The sequence below is a fragment of the Tympanuchus pallidicinctus genome, unplaced genomic scaffold (assembly GCF_026119805.1).
Source record: "Tympanuchus pallidicinctus isolate F22 unplaced genomic scaffold, pur_lepc_1.0 scaffold30, whole genome shotgun sequence".
Classification (NCBI taxonomy): Eukaryota; Metazoa; Chordata; class Aves; order Galliformes; family Phasianidae; genus Tympanuchus; species Tympanuchus pallidicinctus.
The window spans coordinates 6030395-6056560 of NW_026294748.1; the positions used below are offsets into that span (position 1 = coordinate 6030395).

At 52.4% G+C, this 26166-nt stretch overlaps 2 protein-coding genes across 8 annotated transcripts; both read left to right on the forward strand.

Moving 5' to 3' along the window:
- Positions 1-230: 230 nt before the first annotated feature.
- Positions 231-16246, forward strand: CCDC15 (coiled-coil domain containing 15). Its single transcript, XM_052697174.1, has 12 exons — positions 231-249; positions 1350-1537; positions 3549-3698; positions 4495-4674; positions 5247-5363; positions 8716-8874; positions 10655-10774; positions 12600-12703; positions 14430-14552; positions 14766-14945; positions 15013-15161; positions 15917-16246. Exons 1-12 carry the CDS (start codon positions 240-242, stop codon positions 16027-16029), a joined length of 1593 nt encoding a protein of 530 aa, XP_052553134.1. The 5' UTR covers positions 231-239; the 3' UTR covers positions 16030-16246.
- A 1869-nt stretch (positions 16247-18115) lies between these two features.
- Positions 18116-25459, forward strand: SLC37A2 (solute carrier family 37 member 2). Of its 7 annotated transcripts, XM_052697178.1 has the most exons (20): positions 18116-18250; positions 19745-19826; positions 19936-20023; positions 20321-20399; positions 20486-20621; positions 20791-20867; positions 20938-21104; positions 21416-21453; positions 21702-21821; positions 21902-21992; positions 22077-22139; positions 22478-22563; positions 23160-23208; positions 23546-23619; positions 23911-23989; positions 24088-24185; positions 24306-24370; positions 24452-24500; positions 24983-25010; positions 25240-25459. In XM_052697178.1, the coding sequence occupies exons 1-18, from the start codon at positions 18192-18194 to the stop codon at positions 24492-24494; spliced, it is 1494 nt and encodes a 497-aa protein (XP_052553138.1). In that variant the 5' UTR covers positions 18116-18191; the 3' UTR covers positions 24495-24500; positions 24983-25010; positions 25240-25459. The 7 variants fall into 7 exon arrangements, with proteins under 7 accessions (XP_052553138.1, XP_052553135.1, XP_052553140.1 ...); XM_052697175.1 differs by having other exon boundaries at positions 24306-24500; XM_052697180.1 differs by lacking the exon at positions 24983-25010.
- The last annotated feature ends 707 nt before the right edge of the window (positions 25460-26166 follow it).

A 26166-nucleotide genomic window follows, 5' to 3' on the forward strand; every position in this document is an offset into this window, starting at 1 on the left:
TTGTTATTTTTTGGGGGGGTCACATTTTGCAAAGCTGCCCCCACCTCCAACCTCCGCTCCCTTTTTGCTGTTTCCAGGCTGCGTTCCAGCTCCAGTGCCAATTAGTTCCCGGCACGGCTCAATGGGGCAGCGGGAGCGGGGCAGGCTGCCCGGAGCTGCGTCCCACAAAGCGCTGCCAGCTCCTCGCAGCAGCGCTGCGCTGCCCCGGGCTGCCGGCGTGGCTCAGAACGCATCCGGGGATGCTCAGAGGTGTTTGTGGGCGTTTGGGGGCGTTGGGGGCACTTTGGAGGATGCTCAGCGATTTTGGGGGAGTTTTTGGGGGGGAGCGCTGATGGATGCTTGGAGGAACATAGGGAGGTGATCTGGGAGGATTTTCGGAGATTTTAGGGGGATGTTGGCGAACGTTCGGGATCTTTCAGGGGATGCTTTGGGAGATGGTTTGGGGAATGCTACAGGGCAGCTCTGTGGGTGCTGGGAGGGGCTTTCTGAGGGAGTGCTCTGGGATGGTCCAGGGAACGCTGCTGGGTTGCTCTGGGGGACGTTTGATGTTGTAGGGGTGCTTCAGAGATGCTTGGAGGGACGTTTCGGGGGTGTTTTGGGGTGCCTGGTGGGATTTATGGGGGTGGTGCTCCCCAGTAAGTGATGTTTTCAGGGTTTAGATTGCGTTTTTGGGATGCTCTGTGGGATGTTTCAGGGAGATGCTCTGAAGGCTGTTTGTGGGTTGCCTCGGAGGATGTTTCAGAGGGATGACCTGGAGGGTGTTTTTGGGATGCTTTTGGGATGCTTGAGGGGAGATGCTCTCGAGGGCGACTGCGGGATGCTCCAGGAATTGTGGGGATGATGCTCTGTGAGGACTCTTTGGGGTCGTGCTCTGGACTGTCTCTAGAATGCTCTGGGGACGCTTTAGGGATGCTCAGGGATGTTTCAGAGCGATGTCCCGGGGGCTCCCAGGGCACGCACACCCTCCACACCACCCTCCCCCCCTCCACCCCTCACCCCTTTCCGCCCGCGGCGGGACGCGAACCGGGGACGGTGAGGGAGGGCGGCACGTGGGGGAAATGGGCGGGAAAACGGGCGGGAAAATGGGCGGGGCCGCGGGCGGAAGTGGCGCCAGGATTCAAACGAAGCGCTGAGGCGGAAGCGGCGGTTGGTGCGGTCCGCTGTGGGGCTCTGGGGGGCAGGAGTTCGAAGGGGGTCTACGGCTCAGGCGGGGCGAGTGGGGCTGTGCGGGGTGGCGAGGGGGGATGGGCCGTGGGTGCGGCGGGGTCTCTGGGCCGTGAGGGGTCGCACGGGGGCGGGGGATGGCGGTGTAGGCCGCGGGTCCGCGCTCACCCCCCGTTTCTCCTCAGGAGCGGCCCGGAGCCGTGCCGGAATGCCGCCTTCCTCCGGACCGCGGCCGCCGGCGCCACGGGGGGCCTTGGGACGTCCGGCGAGACCACCGCGGGCGGGACGGGCGCTGCTGGGCGAGAGGAGCCTGCGGGTGGCCCCGGTGGGCGCCTGGGTGGAGAGCGGCCCCCGCGAGCAGAGCCGTGCCTTCGTGAGTGCTGCCCGGCCCCGCCGCGGGGGTGACGCGAGCCCCACCTGGGGCTGCAGGCAGCCGGGAGCACGAATTATTTTCTCTGATGGGGCCCCGAGAGACCCAGGTGCCCGTGTAGCCCCCCCTCCCTTCTACATGCAGTGAATTTGCTCACTGCATTTTTTATGAGAAACGTTGATTTCAGAAGCGATCAGATGAAGGCCCTTGCTGATTCCATAGAGAGCTGCTGTTGATTACTTAATTTTTTACACCACCCACTGTAACTTTAGCTGGATCTCTGTTCTAGCTTGCTATTGGCAGCTGACCTCTACCATAGGTAACAAAGCTAACAATTACTGGCATTTTGCCCCCTACCAGTTCTCTTTGTATGGTTTGCCACCTCTCTGTTTGTGCCTAAAGGATGTTTGTGAGCAGAGGTTTTATTCCAAGTTACTGATTTAAAATAAAGAAATGCTGTAGGGTTTTGAGCCCACCTCTGAAGTACATCCATTAGAAATACTGAAGAAAATCTTCTCTGGTGCTTATCTCAGGGATTTCTGCTTTGTGGGTTATTGTAAGAGGACTAAAAGTGCATTAAGTATAGGATGATGAGTTCAGTCCCCTTTAATTAATGTCAAAATGTTACAGAAGCTCCTGTGCTTCTGCAATGATTTATTTCCATATTGTAATTTAAATTCTGAAAGGTTGAGATAATATATGGAAATGAATTGTCTCTGTATTCATGCAACTTCCACTGCCAAACTTCGAGATGAGCTGGAGCTTTCCTGGGGCTCAGGTTTTGAAGCCAACTGAGAGCTGCTGGTCGTTGTTGGGGGCTGAGCCTTTGCAGTGCATCAGAGCACCTTCTGCATGTTTGCCACATGCCAGCTGTGCTCTTGCCTCCCCTTTGCCCTTGTGCCTTCAGGTGTGGGCAGAGTTGTGTGAGGTTATTGAAGCTTGTTTAATACACCTGCATACAGCAGTGGGTCGTATTAAAAAATTAAATGAATGCCTTCAATCAGCATTGCTAATGAGATTGCCAGCAGGGAGCATGGCGAGTTGGAAATGGCATCTTCGGTGCTGCTAGTAGTGTGGAGTTCTGCCTGCCTTCATGCTGTGGTTGTGCCAATGGGGTCCTGCTGCCATTCGTTTTCCTGGCACTGAGGTGTGGGGTGCAGCCATCCCTGGGATTTGAGGCTGTAAAAGTATGTGGTGGGTGGTAGGATGTAACCCATACCAACCCCGCAGCCCTGTCTGTCAGCTGCTTACAGTGGCTCCACTTATTGCCCTTCGATCTCTTCCTCAAAGCTGTGTTTGATGTAAAGCAGTATAAAGCTGAGCATCTAAATAAATAAAACTGAATTACTCTGCAGCTGGTGACAATCTGCCCCTGCAGATCCCTTTTCCAGGGTTTTGCCCAGTGACTTATTTATCTGGCAGCCAGGAAATGGAGTTGGTTTTCTTTAAGCCTTGGTAGTGTTAGCAGGATTTTCTGTTGTGGCTTCAACTGGGAACTATGAAAACCTAATTTCTAGGTCATTCCTTTTAATCTTTCACTTTGGATGGTAAAATCACTGTCAGAGCAGTAGCTCTGCCTGTGCTGTGGTCTGCAGTGTTTGATATGCATCCAGCACTGCTCTTGCAAGACACTCAGTGACAAATGCACGGAGCATTAATGTGACCTGGGCCAGCCCCGTTCTTTGGCTTCGAATATTTGAGCATCCGTTTGTGGAACGGTGATCAGGAGTCACTGCATCAGGCTATGCTCTTATTTTTCCTTTCTGTGCATGGGGTCAAAGGAGGAAGCGTGTGTGCTCTGTAACAGCACCTGGCTAGTTAGATATGATTCTAGCCAGTAGCAATCCAGTGTACGTTGTCCAAGCTGGGACTTCGCACACTTGAAATAAAATATTACTATGAAGCTCACTGGGTGCTGCTTATCTGGCCTGTTGCTGCAGGTCTTTGGAGGGGAAGCAGGGATATGGGCTGCAGTGTTGCAAAACCACGTGAAATCTGCTTTCATCTCTTCCAGGCTTCAGCATTTCAGGTTGAGGAGGAGCTGAAGGAGCAGCAGAGGAGGAAGGCGATGAGGCTGAGGCACTTCCAGGGAGAGGTGAAGCGCCGGGTGAACCAGCAGGTCAAGATGAGAAGAAAGCAGCAGCTGCAGAGGTCTTGTGAGGCGGTGAGCAGCTCCTTCTCTCTGCTGTCCAAAGCAGTGCGTCCCTCTAAACCGGCGAAAAAACATTGTCAACCCCAAGTTAGGGTATCAGTAAGAGGAAACTTGTGGCTTCAGCACCACTGCTGCAAGTGGCAAACCCATAAGTAAGGCAGCCCAACATCTTGGCTTGCTCTGATGCTGGAGGTGCACTGAGCCTTCTGTTTCAATGGAAAGGTCTCTGGCTCTCTGGGGCAATATTTAGAGAACAAAGTCCTGCTGACCCCTCAGATCTTGAGTGTTAAAAAATAGCCAGGCTGAGTTGTGAATGGTGCAGGTGTCTCCTGGTTGTGTCAGGGGAAAGCAGCATGTTTCTGCTAGTCTCTTTACATAGCAATTCCCAAGCAGCAATTCCATGACATACTCTCATTTCCCTCCAAGAGCTTGTTTTAGATGATCCTTTGAATGTATTATTTAATCCTTCCTCCTCTTAAACTCCAGTGATGGTTGCCAGAAACTCACTGTACAGTGAGAAAGGGAAGTACTGAAATACCAACAATTCTGGACACCCTGAGGGTGTTTGGGCTGCTTCCAGCGATGAGAAGGCACGGTCGAGTGGGAACGTCCTCAGGTTACTGCCAGAACCACTCAGAGCAGAGAGCTGCCAAGCTGCTGGTGTTTGCTTGTGGTTCTTTAGAGTCCTGGTTTTAACCACAGGAGGGTGCGATCCTGTAAGCTCAGCATGAGCTTCTGCGGAAGCACGTGCCAGCCAGGTGGGAGATGATGACTGGAGATTTGCACGTGGTTTTTTTTACCCTGGCAGACAGAGAAGGAGAGCAACCTTGCCATGCAGTGCTTGGGCTCGGTGCTGCAGCAGACCCCCCAGAAGAACACGTGTGTGTTCCGGAGCCGCCCCCTGCCCGCCATCTGCAGCCCTGCTGCCCTGGCACAGCAGGAGGAGCACGGAGTGCCCAGCGAGCCCTTCCAGCAGCAAGCTGCCCAGGTGCGTGGGGCCCTTCCACCCTCATCCTTTCCACCCCTGTTCCATCGTGCTGAGTGCTTTAGGGTTAAGATGGAAAATGGGCGACGTTTTGTTTTCTACCCTCTTACAACACTTGCCTAGTATGTTTATATATTTTATGCTGAACGAAGCGTTGGCTTACGCTTGTTTTTAACAAATGTTGGTGTACCGCTCCATAGGACACTTGTACTTGCCCCGCTGCTTGCAGATACAGTGAATTTTTGTTAAAACCTGCTGCAAATCCTCAGCTGTGACCTATTGCTGTGCTGGGATGCCATGTTGGAGAGGAGGCACTAGATGGTGCTGCCTCATTGAGCGAGTGTTCTGCAGATGGACTGTGTGGGACCCTGAAATCTCGGCGAATGTGTTGTAGGGACTGTTGTGTTTTCAGTAGTGGTTATGGTGCGTTTGGCACATTATAATGTGTTTATCAAGGAGCTGGTGTTGAGCAGGGCCCATTGGGACGCCTCCTTCATGTAAATGAACTCCTTGGTGCAGCACTCCTGGAGGATGTCTGCTGACTTGTGTCCGTCCTTCTGTCCTCCTCACAACAGCTCAGCAGAGCCATGAGACAAGTCCGGCGCAGGCTGGCATCCTGTCGGACGGTGCCCAAAGGCATGGAGGCCCCAGAGCTCCCCGGCGGCACGTGGACGCGTGGCCAGAGGCAAGATGTGAGTGGGGCAGCTGGGCAGGGAGTGAGTTACCTGCAAGGCCATGGGCAGGGCTGGTGCGAACTGCAAACCCAAAGAGTCACTCGGGGAGGTTCTGCAGCAAAATCTGTGGCTTTGTGACCCTGGTGGTGACGTACCTGCCCCTGGACGAGCAGGGCCCGAGGGCTCTGTTGCGTGAATGCTTCTGTTCTTGCAGCCACCTTCCAGAGAAGGCAGCAGGACAGTGGGTAGAAACACCTCTGTTTGCAAGATTAATGAAAGATAAACTAGGAAGTCAGAATTTAAATAATATTTTAAAGGCTTAGATTGTAATCTGGGGATCTGGGAGGAATGCGGTGATCGGCCCACGCCTTGTGTGCCCTTCAGCAAACTTCAACCGCTCTTACTGCAGCAGTCTGTTTTGTGAACATGACAGAGACCTGGAGGACTTCCCTCATTCAGGGCTGGCTTCAGGCAGACAGTTGTTGGCATGCATCTCCTTTTCTCAGAGCACTAAGAACATAGGAGCCGCATAACAAGATTAGTCCCAAGTGCCTGACCTTTTGTGCTGTTGAATTTCATCCTGTTCTGATTGCTCAAGATCAGCTTTATGCCACAGCTACCGGCATAACTGTGTCCTGCTTTGTATGCCAAGTCCTTTTTTTAACTGATGTACTTTGCCCATCTGCAAGTTCTGGAGAATGCTAGCAGCAGCCCAGCCTGCTGTTTTGTCTCATTGCCTCCACTGGAGCCAGCTTCCTGCCCGTCTTGCACTTCTTCATTCCCTTCTCTTTTTGGGTTCATCAAAGGTGAAGTGCATTTTGGCTAGCTGTTATCTATAAAATGTCTTTTATGTAAGGACTGGTCTGACTCTTCCTGCTCCGTACTATTGGGTGTCTGTTTGAGAAAGTTAGCTTTGTGAACAAGAATTGCAGAAACGCTGTAATTATGGCTCAAGGAACTTGTATTTATTTCAAGCACCGCATGTAGCTTCTACTCAAGTCCTCGATGCTCAGCAAGATGGAGAGAGAACATTACTTAGCTGTTGGTGCTGCATCCTGACATGAGTAACAGCCTGTGCAATGCAGGCTGCGGCTGTGGGATGTGTGGTGTGCGAGTCACACGCGTTGTCCACAGCAGTGAGGAACGAGTCTGGGAGAGGCTGCGGGTCACCACATGCACCCTTACCTGAGCTGCAGAAAAAGGCTGATCTGTGCTTCCTTAAAACCTCTGACAAGAAGGCGCTCTTAGCTTTTGTAGACAACTTTAGTCCAGAGTGAATATGTTAATTCATTGCACTGCTTTCTCGTATTATTCCGAGATAGAAAAGAGGTCTTTTGTTAATGTGAATCTTTCTTCCTGCATACACGCCTGGTTTCCATGGTCATAGTTAAGACAGCAGCTTATTCCCTCCTTTTCGGGGGTAAAGGCTGTTGCAGGTAACACTTTGATGAATTGTTGTTCTTCCTTTTTGTTGAACTTCCTTGTGCTGCCTTCTCCATCCAGTCTCTTTCATTTGGATGCAAGCATTTAAACTGTTCTGGCACTTCTACAACTTCATGTGGTTATGGGGTCTGCGAATGCCATCAAGGCTGATATCACCCTGGCTGATAATGAAATTATTGAGCAGTGCCCACTTAGTCCTTTCCTTTCTCAGCAAACCCAGTGTGACCGAGTCTTGATAGTGTTTGTCATCACTACTGCAAGTCCTTTTAATGGTTTTACCTAATAGATGTTTCCTTCCCAAAGTGCTGAATTAGGCCATGTCAAAAGCTGGGCTAAAACTGAGACGTGTGCCCATTCCTCAGCATCTAGATCTCCTCTTGTGTCTGAGGGGGCTCCTACCAGCTTGTCTGCCAGTCCTGGAGGTAGCCTGGGGCAGGTCCTACACACTTACAAAAGCAGTTTCAATTTCGAGGAATATTCTGACTTTTCTCCTTCCAGGTTTAGTCCCGGATTTTCCTTGCTGCTGTTACTAGCTCAGAACGCTGCTTTGGCTGAAGGCTGATGCACACAAGCATAAGATGGTGGTGTGCCTGGTGTCCTCTGATGGCTCTCCCTCTCCTTGTCCCTTCCCTACTGAAAGCCTGATTTCTTGTTACCTTGATGTCTCTTGTTTTACTTACAGCCTTGGCCTTTGTGGCACTTGTTTTATGTCCCTGTGTGCTTATGTTGTCTCCTACGTGATTCTTTTTGTAATCTGAACCATGCTCCATTTCCTCTGTGCTCGCATTGATCATGGGCACCAAAAGAGCTTGGAGCTCAGCCAGGTTTGTCTCACTGTGCATCGTGGCTCTCTACTCTGGCAGAGTAGCTTATACTTGTTCAGTTAGCATTGCTTACTGGATCATCTGCTTTTTCAGTCCCGTTTTCCACCTTTTGCTTTTGTTTTTCCTTCTTCCCAGTAAAGACTTGCATTCCCTGTGACTGTTAAACAAGAAGTCTATTTCCTGAAACCACTGCTGGTCTGTCCCAGGGATTTCTTTTCAGGTCAGACATTTTTCAGAGATCTTGCTGGTCTGTTTCCTGCTGCATGTCTTTCCCAGGCAGATATCTAGATCGCAATAGCGTGGAAATTACTGGTCCTGTGTTCCGGGTGATCCTGCTTACCATGCCTTTTGTTGCTTTGTCTTTAGTGTTTGTAGGTCTCCAGCATGATAGCACCCGAATTCTTTTCCCCAGCTGATTGTTCCCCAAAGGTTTGTTTTTTTCCTCTGCAGTTTCATTTCCTTCTGGCTCCAGGCTGCCCTCCGTGCCCCATGTATTGCAGCAGCACAACCATCTTGGGCGATTCCTGGCTTGACCCACATTCCTCCTGTTGATTCACTCTGCAAGCAATTCTGCTCTTCCCTTCCTGTCCCTGTTTCTATCCTGCTGAAGGGATAGCAAGGAAAAAAAAATATCTGGCTCAGAGCTTGCTTCTGGCATTTTGATTTTTAGTTTGTAGGAAACAATCTGCTGCCTCTCAAAATATTTTAATACCCTTTCAGGAGCCTGCCCACTTACCATCTGAGCGAGCACAGAATGAGCGTCGCTCAAGCAATCCTGCTCACCCCACATCCTTGCAGTCAGGAAGTGTTGCCTAGAAAGGTGTAAAGGTGTTTTCTTTCCATCACCCCACACACTTCTGTCCCTCTGTTTCTGCAGTTGGTGAGAATGTAGTCAGGAGCCACCCTGCTAGATTTTCTGGCTCTTAAGCCCTGCGGTGATGTTTGAATACATTGCATTGCTGCCTGCCAGATCTCAACTAGCTTCTCAGAGCAGGTGGCCTGAGGTTAAAAGTATGTCTAACCCTTACTTGAGGACATTGCCTTTGCATTCTGCACCTAAAGCAGTCACATTTGAACCTCACGTTTCCTCCTCTCTCCTCCAGGAATCAGTGCTGTGTGCCCCAGTGTCCACTGAAGGTGAGAACGAGGAGCTTATTCTAGCAGGACATCACGATCTTCCAGCTGAACTGAAAGACCAGATGACAGCTCCACATCAGGCTGAGCAAGATGATGATTTTTACATCAAAGTGGAATTTAGAAAAGTGAGACATGAGTCTGGGCCAGTTGAACTTAAGAAGTGCAAGTCTTTGGGGATTACATTCAGGGAGGGGCAATGAGGCTGCTGCTGTAGTTCCATTTGCACCTTCACACCTGGCAAGCTTGTGCCTGCTGTCACCTCTGGTCAACAAAGACCAAAGAGTGTGAAAGCAAGGTGAGATTGGTGGCTTGGAGAAGGCTCTGTGGCATGCACCGCACAAGGGCTCTGCAAGAAGGTGCACAGGAACTTGTATCTTGATCTGTAGGCACAAGAGCACCGTTTTTAAGTGCTTGGAGCCTGTTAGTAGGTAAGTGTAATGAGAGCTCTGTTCCTGCTCTTAGAACAGCCGTATCGTTTCGACGTTGTGCTCTCATGGCTTTGATCTGAGCGCTGCGGCTTCCAAAGTGGTTTCATGTGCGCCTGCCTCGTCATGCCAGTTGTCTCATGCTCAGCAGAAATCTGAGACTCACTGTGCAATTGCACTGGGTGCTTAATCAAGCTCCAGGCTGGGACAGCAGGACCGCAGCTGTCCCGTGTCCTTCTGCCCTGCTGGAGGCAGTGGTGGGATGGGAGAGCTGTGCATGCATCGAACTGGCCAGAAACCTCTGTTAAAAGGGGAAAAAACAGAAGATTTCAGTCAGAGGAATGAGCCGAGATCGCTCATCCTTAGGAGCACCATTAATGTGCATGCTCTCAAGAAGGGAACTAATGTATTTATCGATGGGTTTTCTGTTTTCAGGCAGCTTTATTAAGCATCTGAGGTATGGAAATGTTTTGTCCTTTGGATTACTTGGAATAGTTAGCAAATACGATATGGCTGAAGCAGTACGTGCTGCTTGTTTGGTGGCTGGTCCAGCTGAAATACTGACTTGACAAATACCTTGAGTGGAGTGAAGAAGGCAGAGGGTTTGGGGAGATGCTGTCTGTTGTCCTCTGCACTTTTCTCTGTGTTACTATTGTTTTCTTGCACTTCATGAAGTTCACGATGAAAGTTCAACAGGTGAGAGGGTTTTATGAATCCTTATTTGGACTGAAACAGAAAAGTCCAAGGGTACCTCTAGAAGAGTTTTGTTGAAGCTTTGTTCCGCATGCTCCCACGTGGAGATGCAGAACATGTCTTCTCTCTGGTGATGGGGAGAAGCCAACCCACTGGAGTGGTGTGGCACTGATAAGCAGCTGAGCTCCATCCCTCTACTCTGTCATTCCCACTCTTCAACAGAGCAGGGTGAGAAAATATGATGGAAAAAACAGCTCGTGGGTTGAGCTGAGGATAGAATCACAGAATGGCCAGGTTTGGAAAGGACCTCAAGGATTGTGAACCTCCAACCCCCCTGCCACATGCAGGGCCACCAAACTCCCCATTTAATACCAGACCAGGCTGCTCAGGGCCCCAGAGATCACTCACTGATAAGTCTTCGTGGGGAAAAACAGATTTGATGTAAGGAGATGAATGTAATTTATTGCCTATTGATAACAGATTAAAGTAGTGAGAACTAAAAGCAAACTAAAATTACTTGCCTTCCCATCCACCCTCCTCCTCCTGAGTGGTGGAAGGGAACAGGGAATGGCATTCAGGTGCTCCATCTCTGCTGCTCCTTCATCCTCACTACTTCCCTGCTCTGTGTGGGTCCCTCATGTGGGATGCTGTCCTTCTGAAGTGATCCTGTGTGCAGCTAATGTCCCCAGTGTTACTCTGGGGATTATGCAGAGAGGACCCACCTCCAGCCTGGAGGACTTTCTGGAGGAAAGAGGAAGGTCGATGCTGCTCTCCTGTTATCTTTCAGTTCTCTGATGGATCAGCGAAGGATTTGAGCTCACCTGAGTCTCTGCAGAGAACGACCCTTGGTTGTCGAGCTTCCCTTGTCCTGTGGGCTGGCATAGACCAAGAGGAAAGCAAGAAGCAGGTTTGTCTGCTGCAGCTAAGTGCTCATTGTTTTGTGTCTGTTTCAGGAGTAAAACGCACGGGAGCTAGGTGATGCTGCTGGCTCAGAGAAGAAGCCTCTGGCGCAGCAGTGGTGCACGAAGCATCTGCTGAGTTTGTCAGTGCTGATGGTTTCTTGAGCAAACCCACCAACTTCCTTTTTTTTTTTTTTCTTTAAGTCTGTTGTGACCCTATGTGCCAACATTTGTTGCTATTCCCACAATATCTGGAATCTGAATGATGCAAAAATGCTTAAAAATGCTTTAGGAAAAAAGGTTTGGTTCCTTCAACCTTGCGAAATACAGGCTGTGAGGTGCTGTGATTTGTTCTCTGCAGTTGCATGGAGAGAGAGGGAGGAGCTGCCAAAAATGCTCAGTGAAAAGAAAAGAAAAAAATTGAACAAAGCCCCAGTTAATCTTGTTTGTGTCTGAGGCTGGGAGTATAAAAGGTTCTCTGCATATCAGCACACAGCAGGAGGGATGGTGGCTTTCAGGCTGCAGCCATGATGCTTGCAGGAGCTTGGCTGTGCTCAGCATGAGCTGCTCTGCTTGGTCAGCACAAGGCAGGGAGTTTCCTTCCTCTTGGCTGGCCCTTTGCTTGAGCAGAGCAGTGCTGCTTAACTCAATTCAGGAGTGGCTGAAGCTTATTGGGGTTTGCTGTGTGCTGCTCATGGGATCTGGCCTCTTTCTGTAGTGCTGAGGATCTGATTTAATCACCAGGACCAATCTGTGGCCAACACCTCGGCTCATGTTAATGCAGGAGAGGTGAAGAGGTTGCTTCTCTTGGATCCCTTAAGAAAATGGCTTATTTTTTCCTGCTTCCTTCTGACTTGAACATTTCTTTTTTTTTTTTTTTTTCCCCCAACTTATTTGTAGTCTACAGCCTAAAACTCAAAAGGACTTTGAACAAATTGTGTTTTTGTTCTTTATGTGCATTTTCTAACAAGCTGATCCAGAAATTCAGTTGTGGTTTCTAGAAGTCATGACAGCAGCTGGGGTTTGTCAGACTGTTTCTTCCCCCCTTTGGTTCCTTCTGCCCCTTGCTTTGTATCTTCTTGGCTCTGATTCATTCTGAGATAACTGGTTTTGCAGCAGGATCTTCCATGTGGTTTTTTTCCATCCAGCTTTCTGTCCTTTCAGCCTGCCAATCTCTCCTGTGCCTTTACATCCAGCTGTGCAAGGCTCTGCAGAGAACAGGGTGCACACTCTCAGCCCAAAGCTCCTGGTATTGATGAGGAAGCCTGTGCCTTGAGCTTGCTGGAATCGTGGGGCTCAGGCATGCTGCATGCTGACTGCTTCCCCTTCAGGTGGGAGCGCTTTGCCTGTAAGCTTTAGCCAGCAGCTTTCCTCCCCCTTGCTGCAGCTGTGGGTTTAAGCTGAAGCCCAAATACCGAATGTTTGCAGTTCTGCACGTGGTGAGTTCAGCTTGGGGTTGTGCACTGTTGTTTATACCACACTCCTTCAGTGGGATTAGGTGGGAAATAGGACTTTTTCCAGGAGGAAAGCAAGAGTTCAGATGAGAGATTGCTTATCCGTAGGAGGATCAGTCAGAGAGCACTGGTACAAAGCTCTACAGTGCTCCATGAAGCTCTCCAGAGCTCCGTGATGCTTTGGTTCTCCTTTCCTCATCTCTCCATCTCTTTCTTCAGTCCTTGGCTGTTAAGAGACTTCTGAGGATCCTTTGGAGAAAGAGTGAGGATTCCATCTTGGTGATCTCAAACTCCAGAAGTCAGTCTTGAGTGTCTGTACTACCTAATATTGAGTCTGCTCCAAGGCATCTTTCTCAACGCTGCACCTTCATTCCTGCAGCGTCGGATCGAGTTCCTGAGGTGCAGGCGTCTCTTCATGAGTGCCGAGCGAGAGCAAGTGAAAGAGCAGCAGAGGCAAAAGGAGCGGCAGAGGAGGATTGCTGGGTGAGTGCGTGTGGTGAGCAGCACCCTGTCACGTGCCCCTTGCAGCCCACCCTGCAGGGCATGGAGGCTTTGTGGAGACTCCAACACCACGTGATGGCACCTCTTCTGACTCCTTTGCCTCTTTATGAATTTCTAAAGATGAATCGGGAAGTCAGCTGAGAGAAGCCCTTCCTGTGTTGGTACACAAACCATTAACTCGGGTGGGTTTCATTCACCTGAAACAGGAACAGAGACCCACAGGCTGTGCTGAGTCCTTTGGAGGCACCCAACAGTTCTCTGTTCAGTTTGTGAGTCCCTGTGCAGCTCTGGGGGGAGCTGGGAGCTGAGGGGTCAGGCTTGGAGAGACGCGTTTCGCCGCAGCGCTGTTCCCTGGGACACCAACACCCAGCCCTCGTGCTGCTGCCACAGTCAGAAGCATTGGGGTGAGATTGGCATTGTTCTTAAGCCAATCTTCTCTGGATTTTTATATCAGACCCTTCACCCCAACAGCTATAAACATCTGTATGGCATAATAAAAACTTACTTAGCATTTGTTCCCAGAATGAAAAACTCAGTATGTACCTGGAAGTCTCCCTGCGTTTTGGTGACAAGGTCACCTTTCCCGTTAGGGGAGTCCTTAAGGAGAAGCTCTGCAAATTCACACTATAAGAAGGAAGATGCTCTGCATTTTTGTCTTTGACTTGCTCTGGCATAAAATAACACGTCTCCCTGATCTCCTTGTGCTCTGACTCTGGTTCTGTGGGACCAGGCTGTGAGGGCAAGATCTGGCCATTCCATTCAATTTAAACACAGTTTCAAAAAAGGAGTGTAGCCCAGCTGTCACCTGCAGCCAGTTCCAATCAATCTGAGGGGATGACCAGCAGGCAGCAGAAATGCTCCAGCCCTTAAGTGACTCCAGCCTGCTGCAGTGCAGCATCCTGGAGCGTGAGGTCCTAGTATTTTTTTGGTGGTCATTTTTTGGACAGAAATTGCAAAGAAATGTTTCTCCAGCCACGTTCCTGAAACTTAAATTGGTGCTCAGAGATTTGGAGGCACTTTCTTGCCCTGCAAGTGCTGGTGAAATGCAAGGGACCTCATAGTTACTCATGGATCTTTTTTTTTTCCCCTCTTTTCTTTTTGTAGTTGCAGGGTCTCTGCTGGGCCTGCAAGCTGCTCAGCAAAAAAAGCAGTTTTTGCAATTTCTTCGTGTAATGCTAAGCTGGCCTTGGCCTTGGTTTCTGTAGCGGAAGATTTATGGCAGTGTAGTTAAGGCACTATTACCACTTCATAAAAAAGAGTTTATAACTTGACAAGAGAAGTTTGCTTTCAGTGCTTTCATTCTGAGCATTCATATTTGACCCAACAAAAAGAGTAACATCTAAATGTCCCATTCGATTATGCTTCCTTCCCCTGGCTTCTCCCTAGCTTTGATACTCTGAATGCCTTTGGGCAGAGATCAGTGTGTAATATGTGATAACATTTGGGACACATCAGCAGGAATAAAATGGCACATGCTTTGGTTTAAAGTCTTTGTGCTTTGTAATTGCCACCTTCAAGGGAATGTGCTTTGCAATTTTTGAGTTATATAATCCAGATTCCATAAAAGGGGTTGTGGTGCCATGTAGGTGCAAGGGAGAGTAAGGCAGTGGGGAAGAGTTTAGTTAAAAAAGGAAAAATAAATTAACTTCTTGGAGCCCGTTCAGAGTTGATGTGGGATCCTTGGAGTTTTTCTGTTGTGCTTCTGCAGCCTTATTTTCCTTGTCATTGACTTCTTGCAAGGACAGCTTAAAGCAGGGTCCAAACTGCCCAGCTTGAGGAAATCAAATGTGGGAAGGCTGAGCAACTGTTCCCAGGAACTGCTGCTCTCTGGGTAGGTATAGAGGACCTCAGGCACCATTCTTAGTTTCTTAAGGGTGGAAGAGCATCTCAGGAGGCTTTTTAAGAGCACTGCAGTTGGCTTTTGAAGAACAGGAGCGTGTGTCACTGTGGGTATTTGTGGTCCAGCACCTGTCTTGGTGTGGAGGTCATGTTGGGCTTCTTTTTCCCATCTGAGGAGGTCAGTGAAAGCTCTCTGTGCCTGCAGGATTAAGAGCAAGAAGGAGAACCAGCGCCAGGTGGAGGAGCAGAGGATGCAGGAGGTGGCTAAGCAGCAAAAACCCTTCCTGGGGGATGGTGTCTGCAAAGTTCTGGCCCAGCTTGAACTGGAGGAGAGGAGGCTAAACGAGGTCAAGCAAAAAGAGCAGCGAAATAAGGAGTACACAAGGTGAGCTGGCAACAGCTGGGCCTCTGCTCCTTGTGCTGAGCCTAAGTGACTGCTTTGTGCCTTGCAGGTATGTCGAAGCTTTAAGAGCCGAGGTGAAGGAGAAGATGAAACTGTACAACATCAACTTGCCTCCCCTGTGCTCCTGCAGCTCTGACTTCTGGGAGTCCCACCCTGATACCTGTGCCAACAACTGCATCTTCTACAAAAACCACAAAGGTAGGAGCTCCTGCATCTCAAGAGGAGATGGCACAGACCTTGCTGAGGGTGTGGGTCTGACCGTACCGAGAGAAATCAAACAGGCCAGATGTCATTCTGTGCTTCAGGTACACCTTAATTGCACGGATGTGCACCAGCTGCTGGCTTGCCTGATGCAAGACTGGGGCAGCTCAGGCACGGTGCGTGGGGAGGAGCCGGGTGCCTGGCTGCTCCTTACCAGTCCCTTCTTCCTCTGTCTCTTCAGTGAGCTCCATGGCATCATCAGCAAAATGCCAACCGCTGTGGCAGAGCGTTAAGTAACTGCTGTAATGTTGACGGGGAGAACAAACAAACTGGTTAAAAGCATGGGAACCCAGTGGCTTTTGTAGTGCTCTGCTTAAATGCCAAATCTGCTCTTGGGAGATTGCCTGTAAGAAAGCGATGGAAATCTTCTTTATGTGAGAGTGCTCTGATCTCGGCCAAACACCTGGCTGAGTAATTGGGAGTCATCCGCTAGGTGGCTTTCCAAGCTGTAGAAATGGAAGCCTTATAGAAACCTCTGGCTGACAATAGTGCTGTGTAAGGAGGATCCTACAGGTGGCTGTATAGCCTGTAGGTTGTAAAAAGAGTGTGGAAAACTACAGGCATCTTGATGGTTTTTTTTTTTTTTTTTCAATAGCAAACAAAAAAACAGTGTTTTTCTTGCATGAGAAGCCTGAAGCTTTTAATTAGTGAAAAGCTCATCTTGTAACACTGCTGCTCCCTTTCCCTCCCAGCCTACAGCCAAGCACTGCAGTCTGTCATCTCCTCCTGTGACCTGGTGGATGGAAGGCAGAAGCTGCCCCTCCGCCACCTCGCTGCTCTCTGCACCTGCCCTGCAAAGCTGTGAGGAGGGCAGCGGTGGCCTTGCTGCAGTGTCTCAGGGCCGGAGCTGCACCGTGCTGATGCGTTTCGATGCAGTTTGTGCTCAGGTTTGCACATCTTGGACTAAGTGCAGTTGGCTATCGCACAGGACAAGGGCAGGTGTGGAGGAGCAGATTGCTCTGTGCCCTTGGTTAGAGTCGAGCACTTGGATTTCATGTTCAACTGCAGAATAAACTGCAGCAGATGATGCTCTTTGGTCTCATTTGCGGTGAGAAATGAGCAGAAAGAAGGTGCCTGGGGTTGAATGTCATGTTGTCTCATGCATCGCTGAAGCCCTGCGCCAGCGATTGCTTGCAGAGGCTTTTGCTGCGGGTGTGTGCCCAGCTGCTGGAGGTGTGTCTGCTGCCTGCCCTTCACCCGCCCTGCTCGCTTCGTGGAGGTGGGAGCCTGGGCACCCAGCCTGGGAATGGGGTGCATGCTGCAGCTGCTTTGGATGGAGAAGCCCTCTGAGCCCAGACCCCGTCCCTCTCTTTTCTGTTCAGTTCCATATCGTGCACCCTGGCCCCTGACTCTCAGAGCAAGGCCTATTGCTTGCTGCTTTCTTCCAAATGAGCACCTCTCTAATTACAGGGCAACACCCAACCCACGCTCCTAGGGCCAGCGGTTTCCTCTGTGAAGAAGGGGCTTTGCTGTGGGAAATGTCTGTTTCATCTCTTGGCACAGCTCTTGGGATGCTGGGACAAACTTGTTCTGAGCAGAAGGCAACACTGTAGGCTGCTGTGTGGCACCCACAGGGCTGCTCCTCTTGCTTTGCTGGGGCCCCGAGTATCTCTGAACTGAAACTCCATGCCACCAGCTCCCCATCAAAGCTTCATTTTCTTGCATCCTGCTGGGATGCCGTGATGACCAAGCCTCCTCCTGCCTCCTCTCTGCCATTAACCCAGGCAGGAAGGGCAGGCGCCCAAGCATGCAGCCCCGCTGCTGCTGCCGCTGACCCCGAACCGTGGCCGGAGGTGGCTCAGCACCGTGGTGCCAGCACTACTCATTAACTGGGATTTGCGTCATGGGAAGACACTGAAGATGGCCCTCGAGGGTCGCTCACCTCGGCCAACCCACGAGGATCAGGGCTGGGGTGTCCGCATCGCCTTGCTTGTGCCCTGGGGCTCCAGGGAGGCAGAGGACCCGATTCCCATCCATCCCGTGGGCTGTAGGCTGCATCGACGCTGAGCTTAAAGGGCTGGCGGTCAAACAGAGCCACGGTCAAACTGCCGTCACCATCTGTTCCCTTGGGTGATGCTGAGCCCTGCTCACGCCCCATCACTGACAGTTCTGTGTAGTGGCAGTGTCAAAATCCGCGTCAATCGACTTCGGTTCGCCCGAGGCTGCGCAGCAGGTTGGCGCGGGGCAGCCGATCCCGCAGCCCTTCCGTGCGCTGCCGGGGGACGGGGCGCAGGGGGACCTGAGAGCCGCGGCCGTGGGGATGCCGGCGCTCCTGGGCAGCCGTGAGCTGCGCCCCGATTTGTTCCTCCTCAGTTTCTCTTTGTCCCTTTTTCTTCATCCTCCTGTTTTTGTTTTTCTTTCCGCTTTTTTTCCCTTCTATATTTTTTCTGATTTCGTTATTTTGTCTTTTTTTCCCCATTTTTTCTCTACTTCCTTATCTTTTGTGTTCTCATCTTTCTTTTTTGTCTTTTTGTTCCTCTATTTTCCTGGGTTTTTTTTTCCAATTTTTTCTTTTTTTCTATGTTGTTTTATTTTCCACTTTTTTTCCTTTTCCTGTGATTCCCTTTTGCTTTTTTTATTTACTTCATCATTTCCTCTTTTTTCGTTATTTTTGTTTGTTTTCCCTTTATTTTGTTTTCTTTCCATTTTCCTTATTTACATTTGAGTTGTGCGTACTTTTTTTTTTCTTTCCCCCTTTTTTCCCCGCGCTTCTGTTTCGTTTTGTTTTTTCTTTTACTTTTTTTTTCCACCCCTCCTTTCTTCTCTTTCTTCCCGCTTTTTCTTTTCCTTCTTTTTTTCGTTTCTCACTTCTTCCATCACCTGTTTAGGTTTTTTTCTCCCCATCCCCCCCGCTGGGGCGGGCAGTGCGGGGCTCGGGGCGGTCCCTGGGCGGCGCCGGGCGGGGAGCGGCGGCCCCGGGGCACTAAAGGGCCGGGAGCGGGAGCGGGGCGCGGCCCGCCGCTCGCCATGAGGGCAGCGCTCGCTCCCGGCATCCGCCTGCTGCGCGCCGTGCCCCGGGACAGCCGGTGAGGGAGGACCCGGCGGGGACGCGGGATGGGCAGCGGGGGGACGTGGGGAGCGCTGCGCTCCGCTGCACGGGGATGCGGCACGTGGCGGGGTGGAGCTGCCGCCCTCGCACCTCGCTCCTGCCGTGTCGTCCGTATGGGCTGCGTGCCTCCCCGGCCTCGGGCAGTGGTGGGCAGAGGGGCCGGTGCGGCTCTTGGGCGCTGGGAAAATGCTGCCGGGTGCCCCGAGGCTCAGCCTCGCAGGGCTGCTCCAGGCAGAGGATGCGTGGTGCTGGGGGAGCCCCTGAGCGCGTCCTGGGAGCAGTTAGGGATACCGGGTTCCCCCTCGGGACACGCAGAGCCTGGGTTGGGCGCTTCTGCAGGCATCCCGTCCGTCCTGTCCTGCGGGATGAGGTGCCGAGTCTGCGCCGGGTTAATGGAGCAGAGCGCTCTGCAGCCGCGGCTGAACAGCCCGGTTGCCGCCTGCTTCCGCTCTGCTTGCCCTGCTCTGCTGCCGTCTTTTCCACCCCCCAGTTTGTCCCTTGGGCTCGGGACGCACACGGGACGTTTCTGTTCCTCTTTCTAACTCACAATGCCCTGCAGTGCTCAGCAGTGATTTCATTATAAAATTAGTTATTCGGAGTGGGAAACAGTGATTTCTACACCACGTTAGGGTCCCAGCCACCCCCACCCCCAAAACAGAACTGTGTCTTTTCTGTGTGGGGCCCCTAGGTGTTCTGACACCATGCTGTGGGAAGAAGTGAAAATGTGCTGACTTAAGGTCTTATAAAATGGCTTTCCATTGTTTTTGTTGCGTTTGGTTTCGTTATTTTTTTATCAGGATGCAGAGTCCCACTCTTTGGGTTGGGATCTTCCAGGTGCTCTTCTTCAGCTCTGCTCAGAGCAGCATCCTTTGGAGACACCTCTCCCCATTTTTCCCAGTTTCCCACATTTAATTGGAGCAAACAGGAGGGAACAAAGCGTGCAGCCCTCCTCCCTTTCCATTTCCCAGCTCGGTTTTGCTGAGCGCTGGCGGTGCTGTGACTCCACCACGCTTCCACCCGTGGCCCCACGTGATGTGGGGCTGCAAGGCCAGAGAAGCCCCAGCCCAGCCAATCACTCCGTTAGCAATAATCCCACTCTTATCTTTTATCCCAATTACAACCCCAACCTCAGGGCACTGCACTGCCTGGGGAAATGCCTATCTGGAGCTGATCCACCTAGTAGAAAGTCCTCCACCACCACCATCCTCATAGGAACCGAGGGTATTCAGGGGGAGAACTGAGAGAAAATGGCCACACTTTTCCCCTTTTCCATGCTTTTCAAAGGAAGGAGCTCAGCTCTCCATCACAGGCTAAGAGTAGTATGCCTACACCCAAATATTGCAACCACTCCCTGCAAGGATCCATCCTATGTCCTGCTGTCTCTCATCCTCCTGATCTCATACTGAAGAATGGAATTTTTTGAGGTGGTAACTGGTTTTTTTCCCCTATCCCTGACTCCCCTGTCCTGCAGCTACCGTGGACTGACGCTAGTGCTGACCTTCCTCTCCTACACCAGCTACCACCTCTCCCGAAAACCCATCAGCATCGTCAAGGTGAGCGACACAGCACCCCGTACCCACATCCCATCTCCCGTATCCTGGGAGGATCGCTGAGGACCTCCCCGGACTGCACTCATCCCATTTGCTCTGTGCACCCTCCCAGAGCCAGCTGCACCTCAACTGTTCGGAACTGGGCACCAACCCCCACAACGACTCCAACAGCACCACGTGGTGCAGCTGGGCGCCCTTCGGTAAGGCTGGTACCCAGCACCCCAAACGCACCCAAATCTCAGCTCTGTGCCTGAAGGCAGTTTCAGTCATTAATGGGTTAAGCTGGGCAGGGAGGGGACAAGCACTCATTAGGCTGGAGGTGATTAAGTGGTGCCGGATTGTGCCCTATGCCCCAGACCAAAGGACAGCGAAAGCTGAAATCAGGACAGGGTGGTCTGGCTCCCAGCTCCCAGCCCTACAGCCTGACTTGGGAGGGTCTGCGAGGTGGGGATGGGGATGGGGATGCAGCCGCAGCCCTAATGCTTTCTCTTCTCCAGATCAGGACAACTACAACGAGCTTTTTGGTGCTTTGGACAATGCCTTCCTTGTGGCGTATGCCATCGGGATGTTCATCAGGTACAGGGGCTGTGCTCATGTTCCCCAGCTCAGCCCCACGCTCCCCGTTTGGCACCACTGCTCAGTTTCCCATGCTCTCTCCACAGTGGCATTTTCGGGGAGCGGCTGCCGCTGCGGTACTACCTGTCAGTGGGCATGGTGCTGAGTGGGATCTTCACAGCACTCTTTGGCTTTGGCTACTTCTGGAACATCCACGTCCTGTGGTACTTCATCGTTGTGCAGGTGTGGCCTGACCTCATCTCAGTTTTGGCGTTTCCTCCCCGCTCAGTGTGGGCGCCGATACCGCCCGCCCAGTTTGGCAGGTGCTCCCAGATCACGCTCTGGGATGTCGCTCTGCTTCCTCCTGCTGGGAAAAATACCCACGTTTGGGGGTTTGCTCTCTCCCTGCCAGGTGTGCAATGGGCTGGCACAGACGACCGGCTGGCCCGCAGTCGTGGCATGTGTCGGGAACTGGTTTGGGAAGGGGAAGTGAGTGCGCGTCCCTGTCCCTGTGCCTCCTGCTCACAGCCGATGCTCATCCCACTGTCTTGCCTCACAGGAGGGGTCTGATCATGGGCATCTGGAACTCACACACCTCCGTGGGCAATATCCTGGGCTCTCTCATCGCGGGCGTCTGGGTGTCCTCTGACTGGGGCTTGTCCTTCATCGTGCCCGGCGTAATCATCGCTGTCATAGGCATTGTCTGCTTCTTCTTTCTTGTGGAGCGTGAGTGGTGATGCGAATACCCAGCATAGATTTTCTCTTTGCTCATTTCCAAGTGGTTTTGATGACCCCCAAAAACAATTTCATTTTGGAGGCAAGCATGTGTCCTCGGTGCCGGGAGCAGACCGAGCACCACAGGAATGCTCAGCATCCTTTGGGATCACACCCTGGCCTCCCTGATGCATTGTCTTCTTGTAGTTAGTTTTGCTCAGAAACATTTTGGGAGGTCTTGTGGGTTTTTGTGGGGATGTTTCACTGCCAGGGACGTGGCTCCTGCAAGGCAGTGCTCTCAGGGGTGCCTTTTCCTCCCACAGATCCTGAGGACGTTGGCTGCAGCCCCCCCCAGCAACACGTGAGTTCCATCGCTGTGCCTGGGGTGGGTGGGTGGGGAGCCTGCAGCCACACATTGCCAGGGATCAACTAGCTTGTAAATGCCTCGGTGCTGTCAGAAATCTGAATGGTGCCTGGCTGTTGGGATGCTTACTGCATTGGTGCAGGCATCCTATGGGCCAGTTCTCCACCCAAGTCCTCACATCCCAGCAGCAAACTTTATCATTTCAGCAAACCTTAAGGTTCAGCCCCACATCTACTTGCTTTTAGGATGCATCAGATGAGAAGGATCCTGAAGGGGTGACCTCTGAGGACTGCAGCAGCACCGACTCCAAAAAGCTGGCTGAGGAGCTTGAAGCCATCAGCTTCCTCGGGGCGCTCTGGATCCCCGTGAGTCCCTTCCTCCATACGGCCCTGGCAATAAAATTAGTGGAAAAATGTGCTCCTGATGCCGTCTTCTCTCCTCACAGGGTGTAGTGGAGTTCTCCCTTTGCCTGCTCTTTGCCAAGCTGGTGAGCTACACCTTCCTCTACTGGCTGCCACTTTACATCGTGAATGTTGGTGAGCTTTTGGAGATGACAGAGCAGAGCAGGGTAGATTCAGCCCCTCCTCACCTGGCTTCTCACCCCGCTCCTCTTCCTGCAGCTCATTTTGGTGCCAAGGAAGCTGGAGACCTGTCCACCCTCTTTGATGTTGGCGGTATTTTAGGTTTGTGGTGCAGGCCTGGATCAATCCTTGGGGACAATCCTGGGTCTCTCTCACCCAGGATCACCATTCCCTTAGAGAAAATATCTTTTGGAGTGGAGAGTTGTCCGTGGGTGCAGAGAAACCATGCGCAGGCAGCCAGCTCATGGATAAATGACAGCCCTTCTCTGATGCGAACATACTGAACGTGGATGTTCAGTCTTTAAGATATTTAACTTCGGGGGCATCTCGCTCAGAAGATGGGACAAAAGAGCATCCCAGTGCAGTGAACCACTTAATTTGGGGCTAACCCAGTGTGGCACTGCTTTGCCCTTGGGACTGATGTGATTCCTTTATTGCAGGTGGGATCTTTGCTGGCCTCATCTCTGACTACACTGGTGGCCGGGCCACCACGTGCTGCGTGATGCTGGTGGTGGCTGCTCCCATGGTAAAAAAATAAAAAAGACCCCAAAGGGATCTTTGTTCTCCATCCCACTCTGTCTTAAAGCCTGGGCGATACTGTGGTGAAGCCTTGGGGTCTCACTGAGCCAGTCCAGCTTTCATCCCTTTGCTTTGCACCCTGAAAGCTGAGAGCCCAAGCACCTGCGTGTAGCTCACCTGGCTTTGCCACCATGAAACACAGCTCATTAGCTGTAACCCAATCCATGCTGACTTGCAGCTGTGAGCCTTCTTCCCACAGCCCTTGTGAAGCCCTTCTGGAACCACGTGCACCATGGCCACATCCAACAGCCACAATAGCACTGCTGGGGCAAATCGGTGCCTGGCGAGCAATGCTGTGCCATAAATTGCTACAACCTGTCTGTCTGGCATTCAGTCTGTTGGGACACAAGGCCAAGCCTGTGCCCCTTCACCTGCATCCAGCCAATGCTCACCACTTCCCAGCCCACTTGAAAGGGGCTTCAAGCTCAATGCAGTGATGATTTGGCTCCCCAAGGGGCTCCCATCCTGCACCTAGGGTAATGATGCTGTGAAATTTCCAAGGAAAGTGGGATACTGAGGATGGGTTTGTGCTTTGTCTTCCAGCTGTTCCTGTACAACTACGTTGGACAGAATGGCATTGGCACGTCTATAGGTAGGGAGCAACTGCGTGCAGTGATTCCAACACTGGTGGGCAGCGCGAGAAGTTCCACTCACTCTCCTGACCACTCTCCTGACTGCATTTCTCCCCTCAAGCTGGGGCTTAGGGCACCCTCCTGGCTTTATTTTGGGAAGGAGATCCTGGATGTTTTTTTCATTACCAAACCAGTGGGCTTGGCTGGGGAAAACATGAGCTGTTGAATGCAATGCACACAGAGCAGGACTCGCTGGGATGATGCTCCCACATCCCGCAGCTCCTGGGAGCATTCAGCTTCTGCCTCTCCACCACATCCTGGCTCAGGGCTGACCCCAGGCCGTCTTTTTCCTTGCAGCAATGCTGATCGTCTGCGGTGCGCTGGTGAACGGCCCCTATGCACTCATCACCACGGCAGTGTCAGCAGATTTGGTGAGAGTCACGAGGCTGTGTGCATTTTTAGCTGTGTTCCCACTCCTGTCCAGAAAAGCAGGATGGTCACACTGTGCTTTCTTCCTACTGCTTCCTCAGTTCCCAGCTGTGTGACTCCTCTTTCTGTTCCCTTGCATCTCCCCTAAGCCTGTACCTAGTGGGAGAATTTGCTCACGAGTCACAAGAATGCCACATCCCTGCATACACTCAGTCTTCCCATCTGACACATGGAAATTGCCAGCATGTGTGGTGCTTAGGCTGTTCTTCCTCCTCTCTCCTCTCTTCCCACAGGGAACCCATGAGTCCCTCAAAGGAAACGCAAGAGCTCTCTCCACCGTCACAGCCATCATCGACGGCACGGGATCCGTAGGTCTGTACGGCCGGGGCTGCTGGATGTTCTGGTGCTGTGGGGCTGGGATGCCTTGCTCCCCTATTCCCATATCCTAACACCTCTTGTGTTCCCTGCAGGTGCTGCTCTGGGGCCTCTCCTGGCAGGGCTTATCTCCCCCACCGGCTGGAATAATGTATTCTACATGCTGATAGCAGCTGACGTCTTGGCTTGCCTGGTAGGTCTCTCCATGGAGGTTCCACAGCCTGAAGGTTCAGCCCCACAAACAGCATTCCCCAGGAAAACCTCCAAAACGCATCTCCCAGCAATGACAAAGCTCCCACCTTTCCTCTTGCAGCTCCTTGCTCGTGTGGTGGTCAAAGAGGTGCGCGCATGCTGTGGCTGCATGGCGAGGAAGAGAGGGTATGTCCAGCGTGGCACGGGGATGTTTGTGGGACATGGCCGAGGGATCGCAGTGCTGAGCACCATCCTTGTGTCTTGTAGCTCTAGTGTGCAGCTCACAGAGTCAGTGCTGGATGGGAAGTAGCTCTGTGTGAGTACCTCCAGCTGCACCCGCTTCAGCACCAGCACTGAATGCAAACACTGATCAGCCCCGGTGCTTGGCGTGTCACTGGCAGCCACACTCCAGCTGGAGGTGTCCCTGCTCGCTGGGGAGTTGGACCAGACGGCCTTTAAAGGTCCCTTCCAACGCAAACCATTCTGTGATTCTATGATTGCAAATAATTCCATGGCCAAGCCAAAGGACCCAACCCCAGCGAGAGGGCGTGCTGCAGGCAGGCACTCAGCACAACCCCATCTCCAATGCCTTGGGACGCACAGTACTGATTAACTCCACACAGCCAAATTTAGAGGCTGCCCACCTGTGCTAATGAGTAGATGATGCTGCTAATCAGCTCACGGCCAAATTGCTGTGGGGAGGGTGCACCTAAATCATCTCCAAATCAGCACCGGCCAAACGCCACGGTGAGCCGTGCTATGCAGCCCAACACGAGCTCCTCCATCTTGTGCCCGCAGGTGAGGAGCAGCGTCGGTCCTCCTGGCGGTAAGTGCGGCCGGAGCTGCGGCCCCACTGCCGCTTCTGTGCTGTCTGCACCGCGCTGCGGGCGGCGCCTCTGGGGAACGCTGCGGGGCTTCGGGCCGCTCCCGCTCTGCCTGGAGGTGCGGCGGTGGCGGATCTTCCCCTCGCACTTTCCTCTCCCTGCGGCCGGAGCCCGGGAGCTGCTTTTCCCTCCCTCCGTTCCCGCGGCTCAGCCCTCGCTCTGTCCCCGCAGGTTCAAGCGGTTCTGACGCGCCCTCGCCAGCCGTCCCGCGCTGCCGAAGGGTGAAGGCACGCGGCCGTGCCGCCATGTCACCGTGCCACCGCGCCAGCCCCGGGCCTGACCCGCCACCATTTTGTCTCGGTGGGAGGAGGAGGCGGCCAGGAGCAGCGGACAGTGTTGGGGCCAGTTCTGCGCCATCGGCTGTTTTATTAATAAAAAGGTGCAAAGCCTGCGCTGCCCACGTCTGTCCGGGTGCTGCGAGCTCCCCTGCTGCCCTGCACGCAGCGCTGTGGGACGTCAGACCATCACTGCAGCGGCAGCAGCGCCATCCCTTCCCCGTGAGCTGCAGTGCAGACGCTGCTGCTCCTCGCCGCTCCGTTCACCCCGCTCTGCCCCGCTGTACCGCTCAGCATCAGGACAGGAGACAGGTCCCGATGGGCGCATCAGCACGCGTGCTCTCGTTTCAGTGCAGGAGGCTGACGGCCTTCGTTAGCCGTCTCCTAATTAGAGGAGTGGAACAGGAGGGCCACCTAATTAGTGTGATGCCAGCTGTGCAGCCAGCTGTGTGTTTGGGGGGGCTCAGTATGAGGGGTGACGTGGATTGGGGCGCGTGGATCCTGGCCCAAAGAGAACACATCTGGGCCCTGTGTTTTATTATGCGCTGATTTTGTCGCTGGAGAGGAAAAGAGGGGAGAAAAGAAGAAAAACAAGGCCCTGTGGAGCAGCGTGCAGCGTGTCCCTGCGCAGCGATGGATGGATTTGGAAAGCAATGGCCACTGCTGTGCACCCAGCAAACTGGGGAGGAAAGAGAGAAGTGATGGGGTACCAGAAAGAAGCAAATTCCCAGTTTGCCAGCACAATATCACCAAGATGGGCTGAGAACAGTCAGAATCACAGAATATCCTGAGTTGAAGGATCACTGAGCCCAGCTCTGGGTAC

Bases quoted from the DNA above. Each gene is read 5' to 3' on its own strand.
- CCDC15 (XM_052697174.1), top strand. The intron at 4,675-5,246 runs GTGCGTGGGGCC...TCCTCACAACAG, and splicing joins TCCAGCAGCAAGCTGCCCAG to CTCAGCAGAGCCATGAGACA. The intron at 5,364-8,715 runs GTGAGTGGGGCA...TCTCTCCTCCAG, and splicing joins CGCGTGGCCAGAGGCAAGAT to GAATCAGTGCTGTGTGCCCC.
- SLC37A2 (XM_052697175.1), top strand. From the start codon at position 18,192: ATGAGGGCAGCGCTCGCTCCCGGCATCCGCCTGCTGCGCGCCGTGCCC. The intron at 20,868-20,937 runs GTGAGTGCGCGT...CTTGCCTCACAG, and splicing joins AACTGGTTTGGGAAGGGGAA to GAGGGGTCTGATCATGGGCA. The intron at 21,822-21,901 runs GTGAGTCCCTTC...CTCTCCTCACAG, and splicing joins TCGGGGCGCTCTGGATCCCC to GGTGTAGTGGAGTTCTCCCT.